Source organism: Carcharodon carcharias, chromosome 12 (genome assembly GCF_017639515.1).
Source record: "Carcharodon carcharias isolate sCarCar2 chromosome 12, sCarCar2.pri, whole genome shotgun sequence".
NCBI lineage: Eukaryota > Metazoa > Chordata > Chondrichthyes > Lamniformes > Lamnidae > Carcharodon > Carcharodon carcharias.
Window position 1 is genome coordinate 146,484,467 of NC_054478.1, and position 27,175 is coordinate 146,511,641.

A 27,175-nucleotide genomic window follows, 5' to 3' on the forward strand; every position below is an offset into this window, starting at 1 on the left:
GTTTTAAAGGGGGTCTAAAAAGGAGAGGGACAGAGAGATTTAGAGAGGGAAATCCTGAGCCATGGAACCTAGCTGCTGAAACCACAGCCACCAACGATGTAGCGATTAGGAAAATTCAGTGGTGTCCTGAGCAATATTTATTTCTCAACAAACCATGCAATGTGGTTGACTCTCAAATGCCCTCTGAACACAGGCAATTAGGGATGGGCAATAAATGCCCACTTCCCATGAACGACTATAAAAAAAAATAACTTCTCTATACATGACATTGCAGCTTGTGGGATTGTTATGACCGATACAGTTGGCAAAGCTGAGTTATTTAAAAATCCCAGAGGGAAACTTTAAACAACTGTCATAACCTATTTTTTTATTATTGTATGTTTGAGATGCAACTCTAAGCTCAGACCATCAGAGAGGTTTTATATTAAAATTCATGAGACATTTATTAATTTACACAAGTTAAATAGATACACATGGCTACAAATTACTATCATCATAACTTTTAACAAATGCCCAAACTAATCTCCATTAAGGCAACAACAACCCATAGACTTTAAGCAGACATCAGGCGAAGCATTTTCACCTTACAAATTCAAAATGAGGTTCCTTTCACTTTGGTTCTTGTGGAGACAGTTTTTTTTTGGAAAAGCATGCTTTGTTCATAAAATATCGGAAAGAACATTCCAAAACATTTCAAAATGGCCATGATAAAAAGTGTGATCATATTCCAGTTTTCCACATAGATCATGAGGTGCTTCAATACAATCAATGAACATTACAGACATTTCAACCTGGTCATTACAGTCAGTCAGACAGTGCAATGGTATTTATGTTATCTATATAGATCATGTTACACTCTGAGGTACTTCAATACAATTGTGACACATGTAGTATTCACTGGATACATTTCAACGTGAATCATACAGCCCAAGGAGTCTATACAATTCCCAGCCCCTTGGTGCACTACGGCTGAAAGACCTTTCCCCATTGCGCCTTTGCGGCGGCTGCCCCAAGCTTTAGTGCGTCCCTCAGCACGTAGTCCTGGACCTGAGAATGCACCAGTCTGCAACACTCGGTCGGGGACAGCTCTTTGCACTGGAAGACCAACCAATTTCGGGAAGACCAAAGAGCGCCTTTCACCGAATTGATGATCCCCCAGCTGCAATTGATGTTTGTCTTGGTGTGTGTCCCTGGGAACAGCTCATAGAACACAGAGTCCTGTTTCACAGAACTGCTTGGGATGAACCGTGACAAAAATCTGTCTCCAGACCTTCTTCGCATAGGCACAAGGAGGTGAACGGTCTCGTCCCCACCACAGCCACCTCGAGGGCAACGTGCGGAGGGGGTGAGACTCCTGGCGTTTAGGAAGGATCTGACAGGGAGGGCCTTTCTCACCACCAGCCAAGCTACGTCTTGGTGCTTGTTGGAAAGTTCTGGCGATGAGGCATTCTGCCAAATGACTGACAGTCTGCTCGGGGAACCATCCCACAGGATCCACCATCTCCTTTTCCCACAGGGCCTCTAGGTCGTTACATGCTGACCACTGCCTGATGGACTTGTGGTCAAAGGTGTTTCTCTGCATAAATTTTTCCACCAGGGACAGGTGGTTCAACTACTTGGAACGTTCCACGGCAGCGTGACCAGACCCATCCTTCGCAACACCAGGGACAGGTAGAATCTTAGCACGTAGTGACACTTGGTGTTTGCGTATCGAGGGTCTACACACAGCTTGATGTAGCCACACACAGAGGTGGCCATCAGTATGAGGGCGATGTTGGGCACATTTTTCCCCCTCTCTCTAGAGGCTTGTACATTGCCTCCCTGCAACACGATCCATTTTCGACCTCCAGATAAAATGAAAGATGGTTCGGGTGAGCGCCACAGTGCAGGGACGAGGACAGTTGTAGGCTTACAGCTGCTTTGATCTTACATTGTCTCTGCCCTGCACACAGAAAACTGCTTTCTGTTATACCCAGCACAGCTCATTGAATGTACATTCTCACTGTATCACCAGCCCCTTTGTACTCCACCTCTAACAATAAAACACCTTTCACAGTACCAATTTTATTATTAATATAAACATATTGCTTGGTCCCTGCTAGCTAGGTGCCAGATTTCACCCTACTTCTTGAATGCTCTATTCAACAAAATGCAAATGCACTCTACCTCTCTTATATCTCAAAACTAGTACATATCAAAGCACCCAGACTAGCTGGCTTTAATCCAATTCAGACACACCCACAGACTAAACCTCTATCTTAAAAGAAAAATATTTTCCTATAATATATACATTAATGGCTTCAAGACAGGGATCAGGGATCTTACTGACTGTAAATTGCCTACCACACAACAGTGATTTCACCCCACGAGCCATTGCCGGTAAAGCACTTTGGAGTGTCCAGGGGATATAATAGGTGCTATATAATGGCAAGCTTTTCCTTTCTTCTGTACAATGTCTATGAGAAAGGACAAACTGTCAAGAGTGCATCACAGTTGAACTCATGGCCCAGAGCCAGTCTGTGGCACTGCCTCAAATCAGGTGGAATTTCTCACCTGCACATTTTTCAATAAGGAAAAAAGATAACACTCAAAAATTTGAGCAAAACGAGGTAGCCACCTTTAAAAAAGGTTAATCTTTTAGAAATGGTGCAATGCCTCAGATCGTTGGATACTATTATAATCAGACTTTCTGTACTGTATGCATCCAATGTCACCAAGGGATTGGAGTATAAGAATGAGGTCTTACTGCAATATTTGCATAGGGGCCTTGGTGAGACCAAACCTGGAGTACTGTGTACAGCTTTGGTCTCCTTACTTAAGGAACAACATACTTGCCTTTGACGACGTGAACACAAGTTCACTAGGTTAACTTCTGGGTTAAGAGGGTTGCCCTATGAGAGATTGCGTAGGACAGGCCACATACTTCTCACCGTTTAGAAGAACAAGAGGTGATTTCATTGAAACATGTAAGATTCTTATAGGACTTGAAGTGGTGTAAGCTGGATGGAGTGTCTAGAACATGGGGTCACAGTCTCAGAATACGGGATCAGCCATTTAGGACTGAGGTAAGCAGAAACGTCTTCACTCAGAGGATGGCGAATCTTTGGAATTCTCTACCTCAAAGTTGTGGATGCTCAGTCACTGGGAATATTCATGGCAGAGAACAATTTGTTTATTTGTATCTTAAAAGGGAATTTAGGGGACATAAGCGATAGCGTAGGAAGATGGAGTTGAGGTAGAACATTAGCTATGATCTTAGTGAATGGCGGATAGGCTGCAGAGACCTTATGGTCTATTCTTGCTCCTATTTCATATGGCTCTTACATAGCCAGCTAATATGTTACAGGGAGCTATCGGAACCACAATTGTTAACTTGCAAATGCCATGGAACAGCCAAAGTACAAAGCATGCTGTTCGGGCATTACAAGCTGTTCTTCAAGAACAGGTTATTTTTCACTGATCAGCACTGCAGAGGCTGACCATGCATCCTGAGCAGAGAGAGAGGGGTGGGAGAGAGAGAAAGAGAGAGAGAGAGCGAGAGAGAAAGAGAGAGCGTGAGGGAGAGAGAGGGATGCCCTTCCACACTAGAATTTGAGAACAGTTACTTCCAAATTCAACAGAATTACCTTTTGTTGGTTATATATATGATTTGCAAACAGAACGTTTAATATCCAAGTATCCACAAGTTAAAACATTTCCGGAAGCTTGAATTGGTTCAATGATACACCTGCCTTATAGTGTTAAAATCTAGCTTGTTTTATATTCAAACTGGATAGGAAATGACTATTTTATAACACAGCGTGCGCAAATATTGAACTGCCACGGTGGTCCACAGATCTTTAAGTGGTCCGGTTGATGGGAGGAGAAAGGAAAGTGTTCACTAACAGCTTGCAGATGACATCTGAGCTGGCTGCTACTGCAGACACTGAAGTAAAGCATTAGAGATCACGCAATTCATGGCTTGGCTCTGCTTAAAAGTCAGCACTCTAGATTCAGAATGGAAACTATGATACCCACACTGTGCTTAACACGCAAGCCTGGAATTCTGATAGGGGATTCGCACACGGGGGAAACTAAACGATGAGCAACTGCATCCAATCTAACACCTAATATTTAAAAAATGGTATAGTTATAACTACACCATCAAAACCAAAAGACAGCTGTACCACTTAGACAGTTAACACTATATCCAACCACTGTGCCCACGTGCAGTCACACCGTAATAGTTGAACTGGTAAATTTGAGAAGTTACTTCCAAATTCAAGAGAATTATCTTTTGTTGGGGAGGGGTGGGGATGATGGTTACATACATGATCGATGAACTGAGCACATCAACGAGAAATTTGCACAGGTGGAGCCTTAAAACCCCATAAGCCTGGATTCAAATTCTGCGCAGATTGATACTCAAAGGTTCCTTTCCGTCCACTGTAAAGGCTGGACACAAAATAACTTTGGACATTCGTGGCCTAGTTCTTAGGCCCGTGACCCAAAATTGACCAAAACTGAGGAAAAGTTGGCAGCTTCGTTTCGCAGAATCATAGAATGGTTACAGCACAGAGGGTGGCCCTTCAGCCCATCATTTCCATGCCAGCTCTCTACAGGAGCTACTTAGCAAGACCCACCCCCTGCCTTTTTGCTGCTGCCTTGCAAGTTCTTTCCCTTCAGATAATTATCCAATTCCCTTTAGAAAGCCTGGAACGAATCTGCCTCCACCACACTCTCGGGCAGAGCATTCCACATCCTAACCACTTGCCACGTACGAAAGTTTTTTCTCATGTCACCTTTGATTCTTTTGCCAGTCATCTTTAATCGGCGTCCCCTGCTTCTCAACACTTCCGCCAATGGGAACAGTTTCTCCCTATCTACACCGTCCAGGTTGATTGTGATTTTGAACACCTCTACCAAATCTCCTCTCAGCTTTCTTTTCTTGGAGGAAAACAGCGCCAGCTTCCCCAATCTAACCAGGTTACTGGTTCCAGGGATAAGAGGCTTCATTCTCGTGAATCTTTATTGCACCCTCTCCAATGGCTTCACATACTTCCTAAAGTGTGGTGCCCAAAACTGGACTCAATACTCCATTTGAGGCTGAACCAGTGTTCACCATAACTTCCTTGCTTTTATACTGTGCGTCTCTGTTAATAAAACCCAGGGTCCCATGTACCTTGTTAACCAGCCAGGGTTCAGGCTTGACTGGTGAGAGAAATAGCAGCATTCTGATATAATAAAGGGTCACTCTGAGATAGGGAGGAAAGTGTGCTGTTGAGGGACCTTCAGTCTGCATCTGGCCTATGCCAGTGACAGCCAGAAGGAGGGATGCTAGACAGCACTGACAGCATTTAAATAGCACATTACCAATGTGGACCAAAATACCTTGTAAAATACGAGGGGAAATTTTTATTAAAAGACAAGGATGCAATTCATCATTGTGACTTCTCCCACCCTCTCTGATAGTTTCTCAGTCCATGTAAGGTTGCTTGACCAATGTTCCTTAATACTCAAAAAGTGCAAAGATGGAGGACTATTTGCACCGCATTGCAATAATAAATTTAATACTCAAACTTTTCTGATGTTGGCTCGAACAAGATCGAATTCACTTAAAATTAAATAAACAGGGCTCAAGCAGACCCACTCAGCTTGTTTATTCTGGCAAGGACTGGTTTCAGCAGTGTAAGGTATACCACTGAAACACTTGCCTGGGCAAATGCAAAATCCAGAACAACCAAGTTGAAAGGCTTTGCTCGGAGCGGTTTGTTTTATTTTAACTGAAATAGCCAAGGCAAAATGTAGAACTTTGATACTGGAATCAAAAATGCATGAGGTCAATCTGGCTCAGTTGATGGTCACTTTACACCAACAGACTTAATACGGAGGACGGGCTTTCCAGTTTTAACAATGTGAAACGAGTCATTATAAAAAAAAACCACAATCATGTTTTGATTAAAAACTTTAAGTATTACTAGTATTGTGAAGCCTCAAAAGGGAAACACGTGCTCCAAGAGCAGTTCACACCGTCCCTGAAAAGAGTCCTGTTGCAAAAGTTGACTGTGTTTTTCATTCAAAACTACATCTGAACCTGCCACACCATTGAAATAACCCTTATTACAGAGCAGTGTTTCAATGCAGGCGTATCAGTGATTTCCTTTGCCCCATCACTGGTGATTATATTTTGGGCTGTCTAGGGTCTAAGCTCTGGAATTCCCCACAAAATGCAAGTTTTTGTTGTTGGCAAACGCTGGTGACACTTTATCAACTACACATGGCTAGATCGACGCAATGACAAAAAAATTGCTTCCCAATTAGAGCTTGGGCATTTTCCCAATGCTCCTAATCCACATTTGTGGGTAGATGGCAGTTTGCATTAACAATTCAACTCTCTCTTCAACCAAAGCCTGCTGCCATGAATGTGTGTGTGTGTCTGAATTCAACAACCTGCGCATAACCACGGTAAACTCTTTAGGATGTCCATTCGTCATCCCAGAGATTGAAAACAATCCCAGTCAAAACACATTGGGTAGATTTGTTTAAAGATGGAATAATGTACAGAAACAAAAGGACACACTGCAAATACCAACCTGACACACCACAGGAATGGTTCTGTCCATTTAATAAAAGAGTCTGAAATCCTTCCAGCCTTCCTTAAACACAGTACCAAAGAGGGAGCAGTCTTTGAGTGGTAAGTTACTTGGGATCAATTGACCAATTGGAGCGCAGTTGTAGTGTCACCGAACTAGCAATTCAAAATCCCAAGCTATTGCTCTGGGGATATGGGTTCAAATCCCACCATGGCACCATGGTGGAATTTAAATTCAATTAATAAATTGAGAATATAAAGAAAAACTAGTCTCAGCAAAGGTGACCATGAAGGAATCATCAATTGTCATAAAAACCCACTGTGTTCACTAACATCCTTTAGGGAGGGAAATCTGCCGTCCTTACTTGGTCTGGCCTACATGTGACTCCAGACCCACAGCGATGTGGTTGACTCTTCAATGCCCTCTGAAATGGCTGAGCAAGCCACTCGGTTCAAGGGCAACCAGGGATGGGTAACCAAGGCTGGTCTTGCCAGTGACGTCTACGCCCCATGAAAGAATAACAAAAGGGACACAGGAGGCAAATCGGGAACTAAAATTCACAATAGGGAAGATCCTCTTTTGAGGATCAAACGAATCACTTCCCAGTCATCAAAACCAGAATATTAAGATGTTAAACACCTGGGTGGACAAGGAAGAAAAGGCATATGATCTGAATCTCCAGAGCAGTTTGCTTTTGATAGTGAATGGAATGGAATTGTCTGTCTGTCAAACCATGTGCTCTAAAATTACAGACAGGCAATCAAAGTAACCAATGTAATTTATCTGCCAACACAGGGCATTTTTCCTGTTCCCACAGAATTACCATTTTCCATTCAGAAACATAGGCCAGAATCTTATGGAGCTCGAGCGGGTGTGTGCCCGGCCCAGACTCACGTGAAATTGCACAAGAACGCGATGGGCGGGCGCCCTGATGTCATGGTGCCCTCGTCCGTTATTATGGTTGGCGGGCGCACGCGGGAGTTGGAAGCGGGCCCGCCGACAATTAGAAGGGCAATTAAGCCCGTTAGACATGCAATCGCCCTGAACTTGACGGGGCTCTTGCACGGGCCCAATCGGCCAGGCGACGCTCACATTTTCTCACCCTTCTCGATCCAGGGCAGGATTAAAAGGAGCGAATATGCTTGGAGGTTTGAAGATTCGTGAGCACAGCCCGTCAGATGCTCGTTGTGTCGTTGTTGGTAGTTTGGGGCATCCTTTGCGCGCTGATATCCCTCCAACAATTCTGCAGCTCCCGGAGGGATCTTCACAGCAGTTGTCAGCCTTCGGGGAGCTCGTGTGATGCTGCCCGACCTCCCCCCTCACTTGTCTTGGCGCCCGTCCTCCAGCCACCCCCCCCCCCAACCCCCACCACCACTGAATGCGTTTCACGCTAGCCGGCAGATAATTGGCCAGCCAGCATAAAATTGCCGATGGAGGGCGGGAGCAGATTTCACATCCACTTTCGGTCCCGTCCATCGTACTTCCCCCATCAAGCATAAAATTCAGGCCATGGCCAAGTATTCAGACTCTATTTTAACACCAGTTTCTTTCTAAAAGTGTTGCAAAATGTTCTTTATTTCTTGGTGCATCAAGAGGTCTTCCCGATGAAATTAGTATTTTCACGTTTAAGCTATGTTTAAATTCGTCACAGGTGCTAAACAGAAACAAAAGCGTGACATGGATGCAAGGTGGCCCAATAATGAACAGTTGCAATGTTGGATTCGTAAAAGGTGGCCTGAATTCTGATCAACTGAAATCCATCTCTTTATTTCATGGGACCGTTCTTTTTTAAAAAGCAAGGCTCAAATGGGGTTGTGCCCTCCACTGAGATAAAAATAAAATCACAAGGTGGCGGACTTTGAAGGGAGAACTGTATGCTGAGGCTTCCCTTTAAGCAGATCCCTTGACCTTATATTTCCAAACTAAGATCCTAAGAAATAGGAGCAGGCCATTCAGCCCCTCTGCTCGTCGATAAGATCATGGCTGATCTGATTGGGGCCTTAACTCCATTTTCCTGCATGTCCTCCCCATAACCTTTGCCAATCAAAAATTTGTCGAACTCAGCCTTGAATAAATCCCAGCCTCCACTGTTCACTAGGGAAGAGAATTCCAAAGACTAATGACCCTCTGGAAGAGGAAATTCCTCCCCAGCTCTGTCTCATATGGGAGACCCCTTATTTTTAAACTAGACCTCACAAGGGGAAACATCCTCCCAGCATAAACACAGCGGTTCCTCCCAGCAATGTGAATTAAACTTATGTTCACCATCAGTCTCAGTCATACCACCCAGTCAATACCTCCTCCAACCTAGGGAGTCTAACGAAACTAAATAAGTGGCCAGAGGTTCTAACCAATAAGAAGCATCTAGGGTATTTAAAATGGATAGTAAAGCAAAACATACAGAAGGAATCCCTTGTCCAGTAGGGTGTGGCATTTATTCCCATTTTTACAAATAACCAGGGACACCAAAGTAGATTATGATGTGAGCACAAAGCAGTGGAAATGGGCTGTACCAAAAAGTTGCAATGCGCCAGCAATCCAACATTCTGTGTTAATTGTATATTAACTGAGTGTTTAATTTTATTCAGGTGGTGGCATTAACTAGGGAGTTTCTTATTATGCTTTTATACACAGGAGCAGGCTGAAACTGTGTCATTGCTGGGTTTGGAGCTGCATGTTTGTAATGTGCATCTCTGTATGTAAAAACTGAGGAGCATGTAAAGATTGGCTCCAGTTTTATCCTTCCCCACCTGGTTATTTAGATTCAATCATTCTGGACTGAAGACCTCAACCCTGCAAGTCAGGGGAATAACAGCTGTAACCTGGAGAATGCCCGAGAAAGGGTGAGGTGGTGGGTCAAAAAAAAACCATTTCAGTGAGGCAGTCACACTCTCCTGAGCTGTTTCTTCTGCTCAATTTCATTGGAGGTCAAGGAGAGGGGAAGAGGGACTCTAAGAAGCAGACTTGTCCATAATAAGATGGTGGGAAGGGAGGAAGGGCAACAAGTTTCTGCCTGGGACTTCAGTCACAATTATAAATGCTGCAGCAAGTGTAGCCTCTTCCTGTCCATAATTGACAGAAACATACCCTACAAGAGAGGAGCAGCAGCAGGGCGGGGCGAATGCATCACTGGAGAAAACTCTAAGCAGCTGGACAATATGGGACAAAGCAGTTTGCAGGAAAGTTTAACGATTCTTGTAACTATTCATACCTTCTCTGCCTCAGGGCCCTGGATCGTGTCGTACTGCAACACTTCAGATGTTTCACTACAAGAGGAAAAACAGAAGTGGTTACTATTGTATCTGGAGTGTCTGTGGTGCAGACCACTCAGTGTTTTAGAGACAGATATTTGGGAAGTAAAGACGAGGCGCTCCGCATGAAACAGATTAACAGCATCTAGAGAACAGCATGTTACGTACCCGGGTCAGACCCATTCACTGCTACTTTTAATCTCAAAAAGAGACACACACACACACACACACACACACAAAATTGGTAAGCAAGGGGTTGTTGTGACAAAAATCACCAGCTCGTTCACAGCCCCTGCTTGTCTGTTATTCTATCAGGTTTGCCAAAAAGGGAAGAAAATTTTCACCACAACATCAAGCAAGTTCCTCTTTCAAATAACACAGTAGCAACGCGGCAAAAGAATTCAAAATACCTTAACTACAATAACCCCCAGATCCCGGATTCGTTCTAGGAGAAACGTGTGAGAGTATATAAAGCAATGGAACAGTAGTTTAATTTCACCTGGCCATGTTTCCTCTCATTCTCTCCTTCTCTGGCGCCTTGCTCCATCCAACTCCCCCACAGCCGATCTGCCAATCTGGCACTGCACCCGTATGTCCTCCAGCCCAGGCTCAACTCTATTATCAACAACCCCACCGCTCCTCATAGTTATGTGCTGTGCCAACATGGTGCCAACTGCTGGTTCTTCTGGACCAGCAACTCCCAACTTGCCCAGTCCTCCGCTCCCAGCAGCCGTTTTGCCCACCGCACTCAATAACAACAATTGGCGTGTATATCATACGGTTAGCCTAAAAAAAAAGTCCCAAGGTGCTTCACAGAAGTGTAATCAAAGAAAAATTTACAACAGACCAGGTAATAAGGAGTTATTAGAAGTTTGGTTGAAGAGCTAAGTTTTAAGGAGGGTCTTAAAGAGAGAAAGAGAATGGGTGTAATGAGGGTGAGAGGTTTCGAGGGAGAATTCCAGAGCTCAGAGCCTGAAGGCACACTGCCAACGTTGGAGTAAAGGGAGAGGGTGGGCAGGAATGCACAAGAGCTTAAGGAACATAGAATTTTTGGAAGGTTGGAGAGCTGGAAGAATTAAAAGTTAGAGGGGGCTAAGACTAAAGGGATAGGGTCACCAGGTTGAGGATTTTACACTGGAGGAGCTGGTAGAACAGGAGTCAAAGTGGGCCAGCGAGCACTAGGGTGGCAAGTGAGCAGGTTTGTTGCAGGTTGGGTGTTAACAAATGAGCTCAGGTTAATGGAGGGTGTAGGACAGAGGCAGTCAGGTGAGCATTGCTGATCACTGAACTTCCTGTGCTATGCCAACGTTAGCTGAAATTGAAAATACCTCCCCCAACCCTCCTCAGGTACAGCATCTATTCCCCTTTCAAAAATATCATCCCCTCCTCAAATAACCCATCAACTCCGACTTGTCCAAAACTCTGCACTCATATGCTGTAGACACTAATTTTCAGTTGCTTGTCATTCCTGGTTTCACTGATCCATATTGGCAACCCATACCCCAACCTTATATTTAAACTCCTCAGCCCCTGTCCATAAACTCTCTCTGAATCTTCTACCCAATCTAACTCTACAATGTCCTGAAACTCAATTCTCTCACCCCTCCCAAATGCACCATTCCACTGATTCCAGCCTTTTGTTCATCCCTGCGCCTCTACTCTCTGGAACTCTCTCCTTAAACCTATCCTCTTCTCTCTCTATCTTTAGAAATTTCTCACATGCTGACAAACCTGTGTTGACTCCCCGTTTTCAGGCTCAGGGCCTGTTTTGTTAAGCCTGTGCTTGCTGACCCACATTGGCTCCCAGTCAAACTACGCCTCGAATTTGAAATTCTCATCCTTGTTTTCAAATCCCTCCATGGCCTCGCCCCCTCCCTATCTATGTAATCCCCTCCAGCCCCACAACCCTCTGAGGTCTCTGCGTTACAAACTCACTGCTCATTTACTGAGTAGAGGAGGGATCTGAAACCTATCTTTCCTTAACATCGGTTTATTCACAAAATGCACAAAGCACAGACACAGACTCCCTTTTCTTCGCCCACATGGGTGGAAACCGGTTCTTATATATACTTAAGAATAATGCCCTAACCTTTCCCCAATTAGTAACAACTGCAACTAGAGCATGCATTTCATCGTGACAGGATTGCAACGTTAACAGTCTGCACTCCTCCAATTCTGGCCTCTCCAGAATCCCCAATTTTAATGGCTCCACCATTGGGGGCCGTGCCTTCAGCTGCCTGGGCCCTGAGCTCTGGAATTCCATCCTTAAACCTCCATGCCTCTTTTCTCCTTCAAGACCCTCCTTAAAACCTACCTCTTTTGTTAAGCTTTTGCTCACCGGCCCTAATGTCTCCCAAGTGACTCGATGTCTAATGTTGCTTTGTAATTCTCTTGTGAGGTGCGTTAAGATGTTATATTATGTTAAAGGTGCAATATAAATACAAGCTGTCATTCATGAATCCCCTTGGATCATTCCTTTTACACTGAAAGTGAAATGTAATTGCAACTGAATGCGACAGGGTGTAAGCGCACCATAAGAATAGGACATAGTGTAAACTTTATTCAACAGGCGAGGTTCATTATGAGCCGACAAACTTATTTAAAAAAAAAGAACATTGGGGAAATTCAATGCAAATCTCATTTCACAACAAACCTGCATTGGCAAAACGTCTGCACAAACAAAGCTTAAACAGCAACTTACAAGTATAACCATCCAATATGTTATGAATTAAGTAGATAACAGCCAATTTTTTTTTTTAAAAAGGTCAGTAGTGAGATTTTATTTAAAACAGTCCTTGCTTTGCATTTCTGTGCAGACTCTCAGCAGTGAATAATGCGTATATAATTATCACTGTTGCCATTTTTGAAATCTTCGTCATTTTTTCCCAGAACAAAAGCATCAATGTCTGGTGCTTTTGGCTTTGGTACAGGAGTAAATTTATACGAAGTATCCTGCCTGACTTTTTACTTAAATGTCACAAAAACAAACAGAATCGACGTTATCTTAATGGGTTTCTGTATCTGGAAAGGCCAGGTTTCACCCTTGCTTAAGCAAAAACTGTCCCAAGTTTAGAAGCAACACACATCAAACTGACAAGCCAGTGACACATTTGAAATGGGTCAGGACAGTAATTTAGTTCAAGAAACTATATTTAAAAGCATTTTCTTTGGGTGCTGAGCCACATGTATTAGTCGATTGAACGGGCAGGGAAAGTCAACTGGTCTCAGAACTGTACCTGCCCTAATTTTCTGGACAGTGAGAGGTAGGTGGAGCCAGAAGGCTAGTTGGATGCCCAAAGCGTCATTTCCAGGGTGTTTGCGAGCAAGATATGAAGGCCCTAAACACTGATTTGTGCATCTGGGAGACACCAGTTGAAAACAGAGGGAAATGGTGGCGTCACCTGTGGGTCAGTGTGCGCCACCAGCGGCTTGGCAACAGGCGCCAACACCCAAAACAGCAACCCGCAACCACACCTGATAAACCGCCTCAGATGCAGCACTTGCGGCAGTGTCTGCTTCCGCAGATTGGTCTCTTCAGCCATCAGCAGAGGCGCGCCACGCGGAGCTACCCCACCCCCGGCGGTTTTGACATGCTGCACGTCCGCCATCTTGCGCAGATGGAAGGCTGCCAACGATGACCAACACTACTTTAAAGCAGTGGCCATAGGGTGTTTAAATGGGGGGACACAATGTCTCCTCTCCATGCAAACGCCAAACCCTATACTCAGGCCCTATTGGCTGCAGTCAGAAACTCAGACAATTGGTTTTGATTGACTTGGCGAGGGCTGTGCAGCAAGAAAGAGCCACCAATAAAGAAATGCATAGATGACCCATGACTTCAGTCAGGGGGCAAGTAGGAGAATGGAAAGTGAGCTCGCTACAAGATACAAACAGAAAGTAGAGGTTAAAAGTATTTATTTGGATTGGCAAATGATGGAAAATGACATTCTACAGGGATTGGCACTGGGACCACAGTTGTTCACCACTTACACAAACGATTGGGAGCCGGAAATTCAAAGCATAATTTCAAAGATTGTGACGAACACAAAATTGAGCAGTGCAGTTAATAGATGCAGTGACAAAATACAAGGAAGACGCGAATAAGTCTGCAGGTTTGCTGTGTGATTAGCAAATGAACTTCAATATAAACGTGAGGCGATGCCTTTTGCTAGGAGGAATAAGGAAGCCAAATACGCCTTGGAAAATAAGTGTGTTAAATCAAGGAGAGGAGCAGGAGAATCTGGGGGTACAGATACACGAATCACACTTTAACGATTAATGAGGTCATTTTTTTAAAAAAGCACTGGGGTTAATTTTTAAGAGTGAAAAAATTGAAAATCAGAGAAGTTATGTTAAACTTGTAGTGAACTTCGGTTAGGCCACACTTATGGGGTACTGTGAACCATTCTGGCCTCTCTATTACATAAAGGATGTGGGGTGTTGGAGTGGGTGCAAAAAGAATCTACCAGAATGTTACATAGCTGAGAGACTATGCCTATCAGGAAAGATTGAACAGTCTGGGGCTCTTTTCTGTAGACCAGAGAAGACTGAGGGGTGACCTGATAGAGGCATTTAATATTATGCGAGGGTTTGATAGGATAAGCATAGAGATGTTACCACTTGCAGACAAAACCAGAAATAGCAGCCATAACCAAAAACAGTCGCTAATAAATCCAATTGCGAATTCGCAGAGTGGTGAGAATGTGGAGCCCATCAGGACAGGGAGTAGTAGAGGTGAATAGTGTAGATGCATTCAAGATAAACACATGAGAGAAAAAGGAATAGAAGGATATGTTAAAGGGATCTCAGCACACTCACCTGATCTCCAGGAGAAAAGACTTCTTGTACACGTCCTCAATGCTTTGTAGATAAGCTGAGGAAACATTCTGTTCGTAAGTCTGGAAAGCAACAGACAGCTTACTTAGTTGATGCACCAAAAAAAATACCATCCTACGGGCAAAGAAAAATAAATCAATAAGATGTCAAATAAGGGACCGGATTGACTCCGCCACCCTCTCACTGTAATTTCAACTGTTCCTCAAGAAACCAAGAAGCTGGTGAAAAAGGAAAAAGATAATCTGCCTTTATAACAGCTCATCATTGTTCAAAAATTTCACCTTGAAAAAACGTACTTCAAGCACACTGACTACTTGTGTAAAATCACAGCAGCCATTTTCCACAGACTACGACCCCATTCACTGACTGTTGCACTGTTTTTGGTAGTATCGGCCAAGCGATGAATATTGGCTTGGATACCAGGAGAACATCCTGTTCTTCAAACAGTGCCACAGAATATTTACCAGGTTCAATACCTCATCTGAAGGACGACAGATCTACCTGATAATGACACACTCAAGTCTTGGAGTTGGAATTCAACCTGCACCAAGTCCATTCACAAATCACCCTCTGTGCTCGCTGACTTACACTGTCTCCTGGACTGGCAATGCCTTGCTTTTAGAATTCTCATCCTTATTTTCAAATCTGCCAATGGCCTCACCCCTTACAATCTCTGCAACCTCTTTCAGTCCCATCCAAGATAACTGCGCTCCTCCAAATCTGTCCTCTTGAGCATCCCTGATTTTAATCACTCCACCACTGGCAGGCATGCCTCCAGCTGCCTGGCCCCTCGGCTCTGGAATTCCCTCCCTAAACCTCTACGCCTGTCTCCCCGCCTCTCCTCCTTTAAGAGACTCCTTAAAACCTACCTCTAGAAACAAACATCACCTGTCTTAATATCTCCTTAAGCAGACGGTGTCAAATATTGTTTGGTAACACTCCTTTGAATGCCCCTTGTTAAAGGGGCATATTAATGTGTTAAAGGGGCTATATAAATGCAAGTTGTCATTGTTGAAGTTGTCTTAGATTGCGATACCTGTACTAGTGGGCTCTGCTTCTGCTATCGAGCATGTAAACTTGCCAGGATTCAACAGCACTTGAGGCCGTTCTGAAAGTTAACTTTTAGGTTGCGACTGACAACATAAGCACTGGCCAGCAGTGCAGGCGCCACTATTCAGGATCTCAGTGAAATATTCAAGCAAGTCCTGACTCCAGGAGAGCGAGGCTGCTACCAACTGATCCAAGCCCAAAAGGGACTGGGGTAGTGGGGAGTGGGAGGCATCTAACATCCCATGAAGGTCAAGTAGCCAACACACCTGACAAACATATCACTACTTCACAAATTTCTCCAGGTTGCTGGCGCCAATACTATTAGCAAATAATCTGCACCCAGACCATCAATGTCACAAATGGCCCGCTCCCAACTTGGAAACATGCAGCTGTTTGTTCACTGTCGCTGGCTGAAAATTCTGGAACTCCCTCCCTAACACCACTGTGGGTGTACCTACACCACACGGAATTCAGCGGTTCAAGGAGACGGCTCACCACCACCACCTTCTCGAGGGCAATTAAGGATGGATAATAAATAACCCTGCCAGCGACACCTGCATCTCATGAGTGAATATATAAAAAGAGCATTTTCCAGTGGATGGACCAGACAGCATGCTCTAGTTACAACAAATGCATTGCTTATGGAAAAGCTGGCATACTCAAAGCAGCCACACAATCACTAAGTCTAACAAAGTAAAAGGAGCATGACCAAAAACACTGAACAAGTGCTTGGCATCAGTCCGAGTAATCCAAATTGTTGTGTGACAGCTCTCCACTAACATAATCCAGAAGGCTCTGTTTGCTTCTGTCCTGGGGCTGATTGTGCATCAGTTCCTAGCCAGATTGCCACACAGAGCGTGTAACAAGGAGTGTCACCTTCAGCAAAGCAGGTGGGTGGTCGGGTGGATTGGAAAAAGGAAAAACCAGCTCATCAGGTGTTTCAAGATTCCTTTTGTCTTCAGCCAGCAGCTGATTCTAAAGAAAACTTGAGCTGATTTTCGGATTTTTATTTTTTCTTATATAAAAGAAGTTCCCAAGCCTTCTGACACTGCAATCAGTATTTAATAAATGGCCAAGAGGTGAATATGTCTATTGCATTTCCTCTCTGGAGTCCCCTTCCTGAGGAAATTGAACTCTCTCACTCCCTGGTACCAGTATCCTGCACCTTCCTGACTGGGAACACTTTGTGCTGGTATCCTGTGCTATTCTTCCAGTAGACTGCTGATGAAAGCAATAAGGATGTACAGGAAATTGTGACCTGATCAAGACAAAAGGTAAGCGCAACCACTGAAAAGGTCTTATAATAAACAATAATTTATCTTCCCATCTGATGTGGGTATATATAAAGCATTTTATATATAGAAAGCATCGGTCCATAATGCCCTCCCAGTGTACAGTACAATGAACAAATGGCCCCTCCCTTATACAGTCGGTTGCTCATTAAGGATAGTCAGCGCACAACTTTGGCTGTTTATAATTAGGAGTGGATCAGGGTACACACCACATCAGAAACCACTGCCTTTTGGTATTACTGAACTGGGCTATGAAGCATTTTTGTCATTAAGAGAAAAGCTCACAAATTACTAAGGCTCTTTGAACTTACTGTGACGACCACCAAAGTGTCCAATAACTGATGAAAGGTGACGAAAAAACTAAATTTGACACCTCTGAGAATTGAAACCTAGAAGTAATGAGACTCTTATAACTGGTACTCAATCAAACTGCTAAATCCATTGTGCGTCCTGAACTTCCATTTAGTCTCAAGTTTTCCCATTCGGTTTCCATTCTGCTGAGGTGTCCACCTGCAAGTTCCAGGAAACCAAATTTACTCAATGCAACTGTTCCAAGCCTGCTGCAACATGTTACTCCTTGGCCAACAAACAGCAGTCTAAATAAACAAACCATGCCAGGCAAACCGCATTCAAATCCTATAATCCACCTGCCACAAGCAGCAACAGAGAGAACACCAGTGCATGGATGTGGCTAAGCTGCTCTGTTAAAGCAGAGCAGGCTGTTTATTTCGCCGGCACACGTCACTCAATAACTATCATCGCTGAGCCTTTTGCAATGTGCCATGCAGAGTTGTTTAGGCTGCACAATATCAAATCTTGAAAGAAACAAACCTGTGGCCTGTAATTAGCCAAACATAACCAGCCAAACTGGCATGCATTGTGCTTCTAACAGAGTAAAACACCCTCAGGGATTTCACATGAGGCTAAAAGGTACACTGAGCAGGGCAAGAGAGTAGGGAAGCCCAAACACAGGGTCAAAGAGGTAGATTAGAGAATGGAAAGAGGTAACAAGGTACAGAACAGCCCAGAAGGCAGGGTCAACACACAGGAAGGCCCTGACATCCAACATAGAGCAGGGCAGAATTATAATGGAGGCAGAAAGGGCATAATGGACTGATTTGTCACCAACTGATTTTGAATTCAATACTTTGAGAAGAGAGAGCCAATCGAGACCGATAGGGGCAAAGGTGACAGGGTCAAATCTTGTCCGATGGCACTCCTATAAAATAACAGCGGAGCCTTAGTGGTGAAAAACCTTAGTGGTGTTTGAGATGGCAGCAAGCCCATTTCTTATAGACCAGCAAATTAAATGAATGGGAAAGAAAGCGAGGCAGAACAAGAACATCAGGAATAGTGTTGTGAATTATGAAGATGAAGACGACAAATTTACAACAGCGGGAGGACAGCCGGGATTTTTACAGTTTAAAAACAGCGGGAGGAGAGCCGGGATTTTTACAGTTTAAAAACAGCGGGAGGAGAGCCGGGATTTTTACAGTTTAAAAACAGCGGCAGGAGAGCCGGGATTTTTACAGTTTAAAACAGCGGGAGGAGAGCCAGGATTTTTACAGTTTAAAAACAGCGGGAGGAGAGCCGGGATTTTTACAGTTTAAAACAGCAGGAGAAGAGCCGGGATTTTTACAGTTTAAAACAGCAGGAGGAGAGCCAGGATTTTTACAGTTTAAAACAGCAGGAGGAGAGCCGGGATTTTTACAGTTTAAAAACAGCGGGAGGAGAGCCGGAATTTTTACAGTTTAAAACAGCGGGAGGAGAGCCAGAATTTTTACAGCTTAAAACGGCAAGAGGAGAGCCAGGAGTTTTAACAGTTCAAAACACTGAGAGGAAAGCTGGGATTTACACAGTTTAGACCAGCGAGAGGACAGTCGGGATTTTAACAGTTCAAAACAGCGAGAGGAGAGATGGGATTTTCACAGTTTAGACCAGTGAGAGCAGAGCTGGGAGTTTCACAATTTAAACCAGCGAGAGGAGAGCCGGGTGTTTCACAGTCTGGAACAGCGAAAGCAGAGCTGGGAGTTTCACAGTTTAGACCAGCAACAGGAGAGCTGGGATTTTCACAGTTTAGACCAGCGACAGGAGAGCAGGGAGTTTCACAGTTTAGAACAGCGAGAGGAGAGCTGGGAGTTTTACAGTTTAGAACAGCGAGAGGACAGCCGGGAGTTTCACAGTTTAGACCAGCGAGAGGAGAGACGGGAGGTTTATAGTTTAGACTAGCGAGAGGAGAGCCGGGGTTTCACAATTTAGACCAGCGAGAGGAGAGCCGGGAGTTTTACAGTTTAGACCAGCGAGAGGGGAGCCAGGAGTTTTACAGTTTAGACCAGCGAGAGGAGAGCCGGGAGTTTTACAGTTTAGACCAGCGAAAGTAGAGCCGGGAGTTTTACAGTTTAGAACAGCAAGAGGAGAGCCGGGAGTTTTACAGTTTAGACCAGCGAGAGGAGAGCCGGGAGTTTTACAGTTTAGAACAGCGAGAGGAGAGCCAGGACTTTCATCGTTTAGAACAGCGAGAGGAGAGCTGGGAGTTTCATACTTTAGACCAGCGAGAGGAGAGACGGGAGTTTTACAGTTTAGAACAGCGAGAGGAGAGCCGGGAGTTTCACAGATTAGACAAGCAAGAGGAGAGCCGGGAATTTCACAGATTAGAACAGCGAGAGGAGAGCCGGGAGTTTTACAGTTTAGAACAGCGAGAGGAGAGCCGGGAGTTTCACAGATTAGAACAGCGAGAAGATGGCTGGGAGTTTTACAGTTTAGAACAGCGAGAGGAGAGCCAGGAGTTTAACAGTTTAGAATAGCGAGAGGAGAGCCAGGAGTTTCATAGTTTAGAACAGCGAGAGGAGAGCTGGGAGTTTTACAGTTTAGAACAGCGAGAGGAGAGCCGGGAGTTTCACAGATTAGAACAGCGAGAGGAGAGCTGGGAGTCTTGCAGTTTAGAACAGCGAGAGGAGAGCCAGGAGTTTCACAGTTTAGAACAGCGAGAGGAGAGCCGTGAGTTTTACAGTTTAGAACGGTGAGAGAAGAACTGGGAGTTTCACAGTTTAGAACAGCGAGAGGAGAGCCGGGAGTTTCACAGTTCAGGACAGCGAGAGGAGAGCCGGGAGTTTTACAGTTTAGAACAACGAGAGGAGAGCCAGGAGTTTCACAGTTTAGAACAGCGAGAGGAGAGCCGGGAGTTTCACAGTTCAGGACAGCGAGAGGAGAGCCGGGAGTTTTACAGTTTAGAACAACGAGAGGAGAGCCAGGAGTTTCACAGTTTAGAACAGCGAGAGGAGAGCCGGGAGTTTAACAGTTTAGAATAGCGAGAGGAGAGCCAGGAGTTTCATAGTTTAGAACAGCGAGAGGAGAGCCAGGAGTTTCACAGTTTAGAACAGCGAGAGGAGAGCCAGGAGTTTTACAGTTTAGACCAGCGAGAGAAGAGCCGGGAGTTTTACAGTTTAGAACAGCGAGAGGAGAGCCAGGAGTTTCACAGTTTAGAACGGTGAGAGAAGAACTGGGAGTTTCACAGTTTAGAACAGCGAGAGGAGAGCCGGGAGTTTCACAGTTCAGGACAGCGAGAGGAGAGCCGGGAGTTTTACAGTTTAGACCAGCGAGAGGAGAGCCAGGAGTTTTACAGTTTAGAACAGCGAGAGGAGAGCCAGGAGTTTCACAGCTTAGAACAGCGAGAGGAGAGCCGGGAGTTTTACAGTTTAGACCAGCGAGAGGAGAGCTGGGAGTTTTACAGTATAGAACAGCGACAGGAGAGCCAGGAGTTTCACAGTTTAGAACAGTGAGAGAAGAACCGGGAGTTTCACAGTTTAGAACAGTGAGAGGAGAGCCAGGAGTTTTACAGTTTAGGACAGCGAGAGGAGAGCCGGGAGTTTTACAGTTTAGACCAGCTAGAGGAGAGCCAGGAGTTTTACAGTTTAGAATAGCGAGAGGAGGGCCAGGAGTTTCATAATTTAGAATAGCGAGAGGAGAGCCAGGAGTTTCACAGTTTAGAATAGCGAGAGGAGAGCTGGGAGCTTTACAGTTTAGACCAGCGAGAGGAGAGCCGGGAGTTTTACAGTTTAGACCAGCGAGAGGAGAGCCGGGAGTTTCACAGTTTAGACCAGCGAGAGGAGAGCCGGGAGTTTCACAGTTTGGACCAGCGAGAGGAGAGCCGGGAGTTTTACAGTTTAGACCAGCGAGAGGAGAGCCAGGAGTTTCATAGTTTAGAACAGCGAGAGGAGAGCTGGGAGTTTTACAGTTTAGAACAGCGAGCGGAGAGCCGAGAGTTTCATAGATTAGAACAGCAAGAGGAGAGCGGGGAGTTTCACAGTTTAGAACAGTGAAAGGAGAGCCAGGAGTTTCACAGTTTAGAACAGTGAGAGGAGAGCTGGGAGTTTCACAGTTTAGACCAGCGAGAGGAGAGCCGGGAGTTTCACAGTTTAGAACAGCGAGAGGAGAGCCGGGAGTTTCACAGTTTAGGACAGCGAGAGGAGAGCCGGGAGTTATACAGTTCAGACCAGCGAGAGGAGAGCCGGGAGTTTTACAGTTTAGAACAGTGAAAGGAGAGCCAGCAGTTTCACAGTTTAGAACAGTGAGAGCAGAGCTGGGAGTTTCACAGTTTAGACCAGCGAGAGGAGAGCCGGGAGTTTCACAGTTTAGAACAGCGAGAGGAGAGCCGGGAGTTTCACAGTTTAGGACAGCGAGAGGAAAGCCGGGAGTTATACAGTTCAGACCAGCGAGAGGAGAGCCGGGAGTTTTACAGTTTAGAACAGTGAAAGGAGAGCCAGCAGTTTCACAGTTTAGAACAGTGAGAGGATAGCCGGGAGTTTCACAGATTTGAACAGCAAGAGGAGAGCTGGGAGTTTTACAGTTTAGAACAGCGAGAGGAGAGCCGGGAGTTTCACAGTTTAGACCAGCGAGAGGAGAGCCACGAGTTTCACAGTTTAGAACAGCGAGAGGAGAGCCAGGAGTCTCACAGTTTAGAACAGTGAGAGAAGAACCAGGAGTTTCACAGTTTAGAACAGCGAGAGGAGAGACGGGAGTTTCACAGTTTAGGACAGCGAGAGGAGAGTCGGGAGTTTCACAGTTTAGAACAGTGAGAGAAGAACCGGGAGTTTCATAGTTTAGAACAGCGAGAGGGGAGCCAGGAGTTTTACAGTTTAGACCAGCGAGAGGAGAACCGGGAGTTTTACAGTTTAGACCAGCGAAAGTAGAGCCGGGAGTTTTACAGTTTAGAACAGCAAGAGGAGAGCCGGGAGTTTTACAGTTTAGACCAGCGAGAGGAGAGCCGGGAGTTTTACAGTTTAGAATAGCGAGAGGAGAGCCAGGAGTTTCATAGTTTAGAACAGCGAGAGGAGAGCTGGGAGTATCATACTTTAGACCAGCGAGAGGAGAGACGGGAGTTTTACAGTTTAGAACAGTGAGAGGAGAGCCGGGAGTTTCACAGATTAGACAAGCAAGAGGAGAGCCGGGAATTTCACAGATTAGAACAGCGAGAGGAGAGCCGGGAGTTTTACAGTTTAGAACAGCGAGAGGAGAGCCGGGAGTTTCACAGATTAGAACAGCGAGAAGATGGCTGGGAGTTTTACAGTTTAGAACAGCGAGAGGAGAGCCAGGAGTTTCACAGTTTAGAACAGCGAGAGGAGAGCCGGGAGTTTAACAGTTTAGAATAGCGAGAGGAGAGCCAGGAGTTTCATAGTTTAGAACAGCGAGAGGAGAGCCAGGAGTTTCACAGTTTAGAACAGCGAGAGGAGAGCCAGGAGTTTTACACTTTAGACCAGCGAGAGGAGAGCCGGGAGTTTTACAGTTTAGAACAGCGAGAGGAGAGCCAGGAGTTTCACAGTTTAGAACGGTGAGAGAAGAACTGGGAGTTTCACAGTTTAGAACAGCGAGAGGAGAGCCAGGAGTTTCACAGTTCAGGACAGCGAGAGGAGAGCCGGGGGTTTTACAGTTTAGACCAGCGAGAGGAGAGCTGGGAGTTTTACAGTTTAGAACAGCGAGAGGAGAGCCAGGAGTTTCACAGCTTAGAACAGCGAGAGGAGAGCCGGGAGTTTTACAGTTTAGACCAGCGAGAGGAGAGCTGGGAGTTTTACAGTATAGAACAGCGACAGGAGAGCCAGGAGTTTCACAGTTTAGAACAGTGAGAGAAGAACCGGGAGTTTCACAGTTTAGAACAGTGAGAGGAGAGCCAGGAGTTTTACAGTTTAGGACAGCGAGAGGAGAGCCGGGAGTTTTACAGTTTAGACCAGCGAGAGGAGAGCCAGGAGTTTTACAGTTTAGAATAGCGAGAGGAGGGCCAGGAGTTTCATAATTTAGAATAGCGAGAGGAGAGCCAGGAGTTTCACAGTTTAGAATAGCGAGAGGAGAGCTGGGAGCTTTACAGTTTAGACCAGCGAGAGGAGAGCCGGGAGTTTTACAGTTTAGACCAGCGAGAGGAGAGCCGGGAGTTTCACAGTTTAGACCAGCGAGAGGAGAGCCGGGAGTTTCACAGTTTAGACCAGCGAGAGGAGAGCCGGGAGTTTTACAGTTTAGACCAGCGAGAGGAGAGCCAGGAGTTTCATAGTTTAGAACAGCGAGAGGAGAGCTGGGAGTTTTACAGTTTAGAACAGCGAGCGGAGAGCCGAGAGTTTCATAGATTAGAACAGCAAGAGGAGAGCCGGGAGTTTTACAGTTTAGAACAGCGAGAGGAGAGCTGGGAGTTTCACAGTTTAGACCAGCGAGAGGAGAGCCGGGAGTTTCACAGTTTAGAACAGCGAGAGGAGAGCCGGGAGTTTCACAGTTTAGAACAGTGAAAGGAGAGCCAGCAGTTTCACAGTTTAGAACAGTGAGAGGAGAACTGGGAGTTTCACAGTTTAGACCAGCGAGAGGAGAGCCGGGAGTTTCACAGTTTAGAACAGCGAGAGGAGAGCCGGGAGTTTCACAGTTTAGGACAGCGAGAGGAGAGCCGGGAGTTTTACAGTTCAGACCAGCGAGAGGAGAGCCGGGAGTTTTACAGTTTAGAACAGCGAGAGGAGAGCCGGGAGTTTCACAGTTTAGGACAGCGAGAGGAGAGCCGGGAGTTTTACAGTTCAGACCAGCGAGAGGAGAGCCGGGAGTTTTACAGTTTAGAACAGCGAGAGGAGAGCCGGGAGTTTCACAGTTCAGGACAGCGAGAGGAGAGCTGGGAGTTTTACAGTTTAGACCAGCGAGAGGAGAGCCAGACGTTTCACAGTTTAGACCAGCGAGAGGAGAGCCAGGAGTTTCACAATTTAGAACAGCGAGAGGAGAGCTGGGAGTTTTACAGTTTAGAACAGCAAGAGGAGAGCCGGGAGTTTCACAGTTTAGAATAGTGAGAGAAGAACCAGGAGTTTCACAGTTCAGAACAGCGAGAGGAGAGCCGGGAGTTTCACAGTTTATGACAGCGAGAGGAGAGCCGGGAGTTTTACAGATTAGACCAGCGAGAGGAAAGCCGGGAGTTTCACAGTTTAGAATAGTGAGAGGAGAGCCAGGAGTTTTACAGTTTAGTCCAGCGAGAGGAGCGCCAGGAGTTTCACAGTTCAGAACAGCGAGAGGAGAGCCAGGAGTTTCACAGTTTAGAACAGTGAGAGGAGAGCTGGGAGTTTCACAGTTTAGAACAGTGAGAGAAGAGCCGGGAGTTTCACAGTTTAGAATAGTGAGAGGAGAGCCAGGAGTTTTACAGTTTAGAACAGTGAGAGGAGAGCCAGGAGTTTCACAGTTTAGAACAGCGAGAGGAGAGCCAGGAGTTTCACAGTTTAGAACAGTGAGAGGAGAGCCGGGAGTTTCACAGATTTGAACAGCAAGAGGAGAGCTGGGAGTTTTACAGTTTAGAACAGCGAGAGGAGAGCCGGGAGTTTCACAGTTTAGACCAGCGAGAGGAGAGCCAGGAGTTTCACAGTTTAGACCAGCGAGAGGAGAGCCAGGAGTTTCACAGTTTAGAACAGCGAGAGGAGAGCCAGGAGTCTCACAGTTTAGAACAGTGAGAGAAAAACCGGGAGTTTCACAGTTTAGAACAGCGAGAGGAGAGACGGGAGTTTCACAGTTTAGGACAGCGAGAGGAGAGTCGGGAGTTTCACACTTTAGAACAGTGAGAGAAGAACCGGGAGTTTCATAGTTTAGAACAGCGAGAGGAGAGACGGGAGTTTCACAGTTTAGAACAGCGAGATGAGAGCCGGCAGTTTCACAGGTTAGAACCGCGAGAGGAGAGCCAGGAGTTTCACAATTTAGAACAGCGAGAGGAGAGCCGGGAGTTTCACAGTTCAGGACAGCGAGAGGAGAGCCGGGTGTTTTACAGTTTAGACCAGCGAGAGGAGAGCTGGGAGTTTTACAGTTTAGAACAGCGAGAGGAGAGCCAGGAGTTTCACAGCTTAGAACAGCGAGAGGAGAGCCGGGAGTTTTACAGTTTAGACCAGCGAGAGGAGAGCTGGGAGTTTTACAGTATAGAACAGCGACAGGAGAGCCAGGAGTTTCACAGTTTAGAACAGTGAGAGAAGAACCGGGAGTTTCACAGTTTAGAACAGTGAGAGGAGAGCCAGGAGTTTTACAGTTTAGGACAGCGAGAGGAGAGCCGGGAGTTTTACAGTTTAGACCAGCGAGAGGAGAGCCAGGAGTTTTACAGTTTAGAATAGCGAGAGGAGGGCCAGGAGTTTCATAATTTAGAATAGCGAGAGGAGAGCCAGGAGTTTCACAGTTTAGAACAGCGAGAGGAGAGCTGGGAGCTTTACAGTTTAGACCAGCGAGAGGAGAGCCGGGAGTTTTACAGTTTAGACCAGCGAGAGGAGAGCCGGGAGTTTCACAGTTTAGACCAGCGAGAGGAGAGCCGGGAGTTTCACAGTTTAGACCAGCGAGAGGAGAGCCGGGAGTTTCACAGTTTAGACCAGCGAGAGGAGAGCCAGGAGTTTCATAGTTTAGAACAGCGAGAGGAGAGCTGGGAGTTTTACAGTTTAGAACAGCGAGCGGAGAGCCGAGAGTTTCATAGATTAGAACAGCAAGAGGAGAGCCGGGAGTTTTACAGTTTAGAACAGCGAGAGGAGAGCTGGGAGTTTCACAGTTTAGACCAGCGAGAGGAGAGCCGGGAGTTTCACAGTTTAGAACAGCGAGAGGAGAGCCGGGAGTTTCACAGTTTAGAACAGTGAAAGGAGAGCCAGCAGTTTCACAGTTTAGAACAGTGAGAGGAGAACTGGGAGTTTCACAGTTTAGACCAGCGAGAGAAGAGCCGGGAGTTTCACAGTTTAGAACAGCGAGAGGAGAGCCGGGAGTTTCACAGTTTAGGACAGCGAGAGGAGAGCCGGGAGTTTTACAGTTCAGACCAGCGAGAGGAGAGCCGGGAGTTTTACAGTTTAGAACAGTGAAAGGAGAGCCAGCAGTTTCACAGTTTAGAACAGTGAGAGGAGAGCTGGGAGTTTCACAGTTTAGACCAGCGAGAGGAGAGCCGGGAGTTTCACAGTTTAGAACAGCGAGAGGAGAGCCGGGAGTTTCACAGTTTAGGACAGCGAGAGGAGAGCCGGGAGTTTTACAGTTCAGACCAGCGAGAGGAGAGCCGGGAGTTTTACAGTTTAGAACAGCGAGAGGAGAGCCGGGAGTTTCACAGTTCAGGACAGCGAGAGGAGAGCTGGGAGTTTTACAGTTTAGACCAGCGAGAGGAGAGCCAGCCGTTTCACAGTTTAGACCAGCGAGAGGAGAGCCAGGAGTTTCACAATTTAGAACAGCGAGAGGAGAGCTGGGAGTTTTACAGTTTAGAACATCATGAGGAGAGCCGGGAGTTTCACAGTTTAGAATAGTGAGAGAAGAACCAGGAGTTTCACAGTTTAGAACAGCGAGAGGAGAGCCGGGAGTTTCACAGTTTAGGACAGCGAGAGGAGAGCCGGGAGTTTTACAGATTAGACCAGCGAGAGGAAAGCCGGGAGTCTCACAGTTTAGAATAGTGAGAGGAGAGCCAGGAGTTTTACAGTTTAGTCCAGCGAGAGGAGAGCCAGGAGTTTCACAGTTCAGAACAGCGAGAGGAGAGCCAGGAGTTTCACAGTTTAGAACAGTGAGAGGAGAGCCGGGAGTTTCACAGTTTAGAACAGCGAGAGGAGAGCCAGGAGTTTCACAGTTTAGAACAGCGAGAGGAGAGCCGGGAGTTTTACAGATTAGACCAGCGAGAGGAGAGCCAGGAGTTTTACAGTTTAGAATAGCGAGAGGAGAGCCAGGAGTTTCATAG

The 27,175-nt window shown here is 45.8% G+C and overlaps 1 protein-coding gene across 1 annotated transcript in view; it reads right to left on the bottom strand.

Annotated features, from left to right (window-relative positions):
* ndufa10 (NADH:ubiquinone oxidoreductase subunit A10) overlaps nucleotides 1-27,175 on the bottom strand; it is a 142,567-nt gene that overhangs the window by 14,339 nt on the left and 101,053 nt on the right. Inside the window, exons 6-7 of the mRNA XM_041201813.1 lie at nucleotides 14,642-14,721; nucleotides 9,784-9,838 (exon numbers count right to left, since the gene is read on the bottom strand). Coding sequence (XP_041057747.1) covers nucleotides 9,784-9,838; nucleotides 14,642-14,721 — 135 coding nt within the window. The remainder of the gene's footprint in view (nucleotides 1-9,783; nucleotides 9,839-14,641; nucleotides 14,722-27,175) is intronic.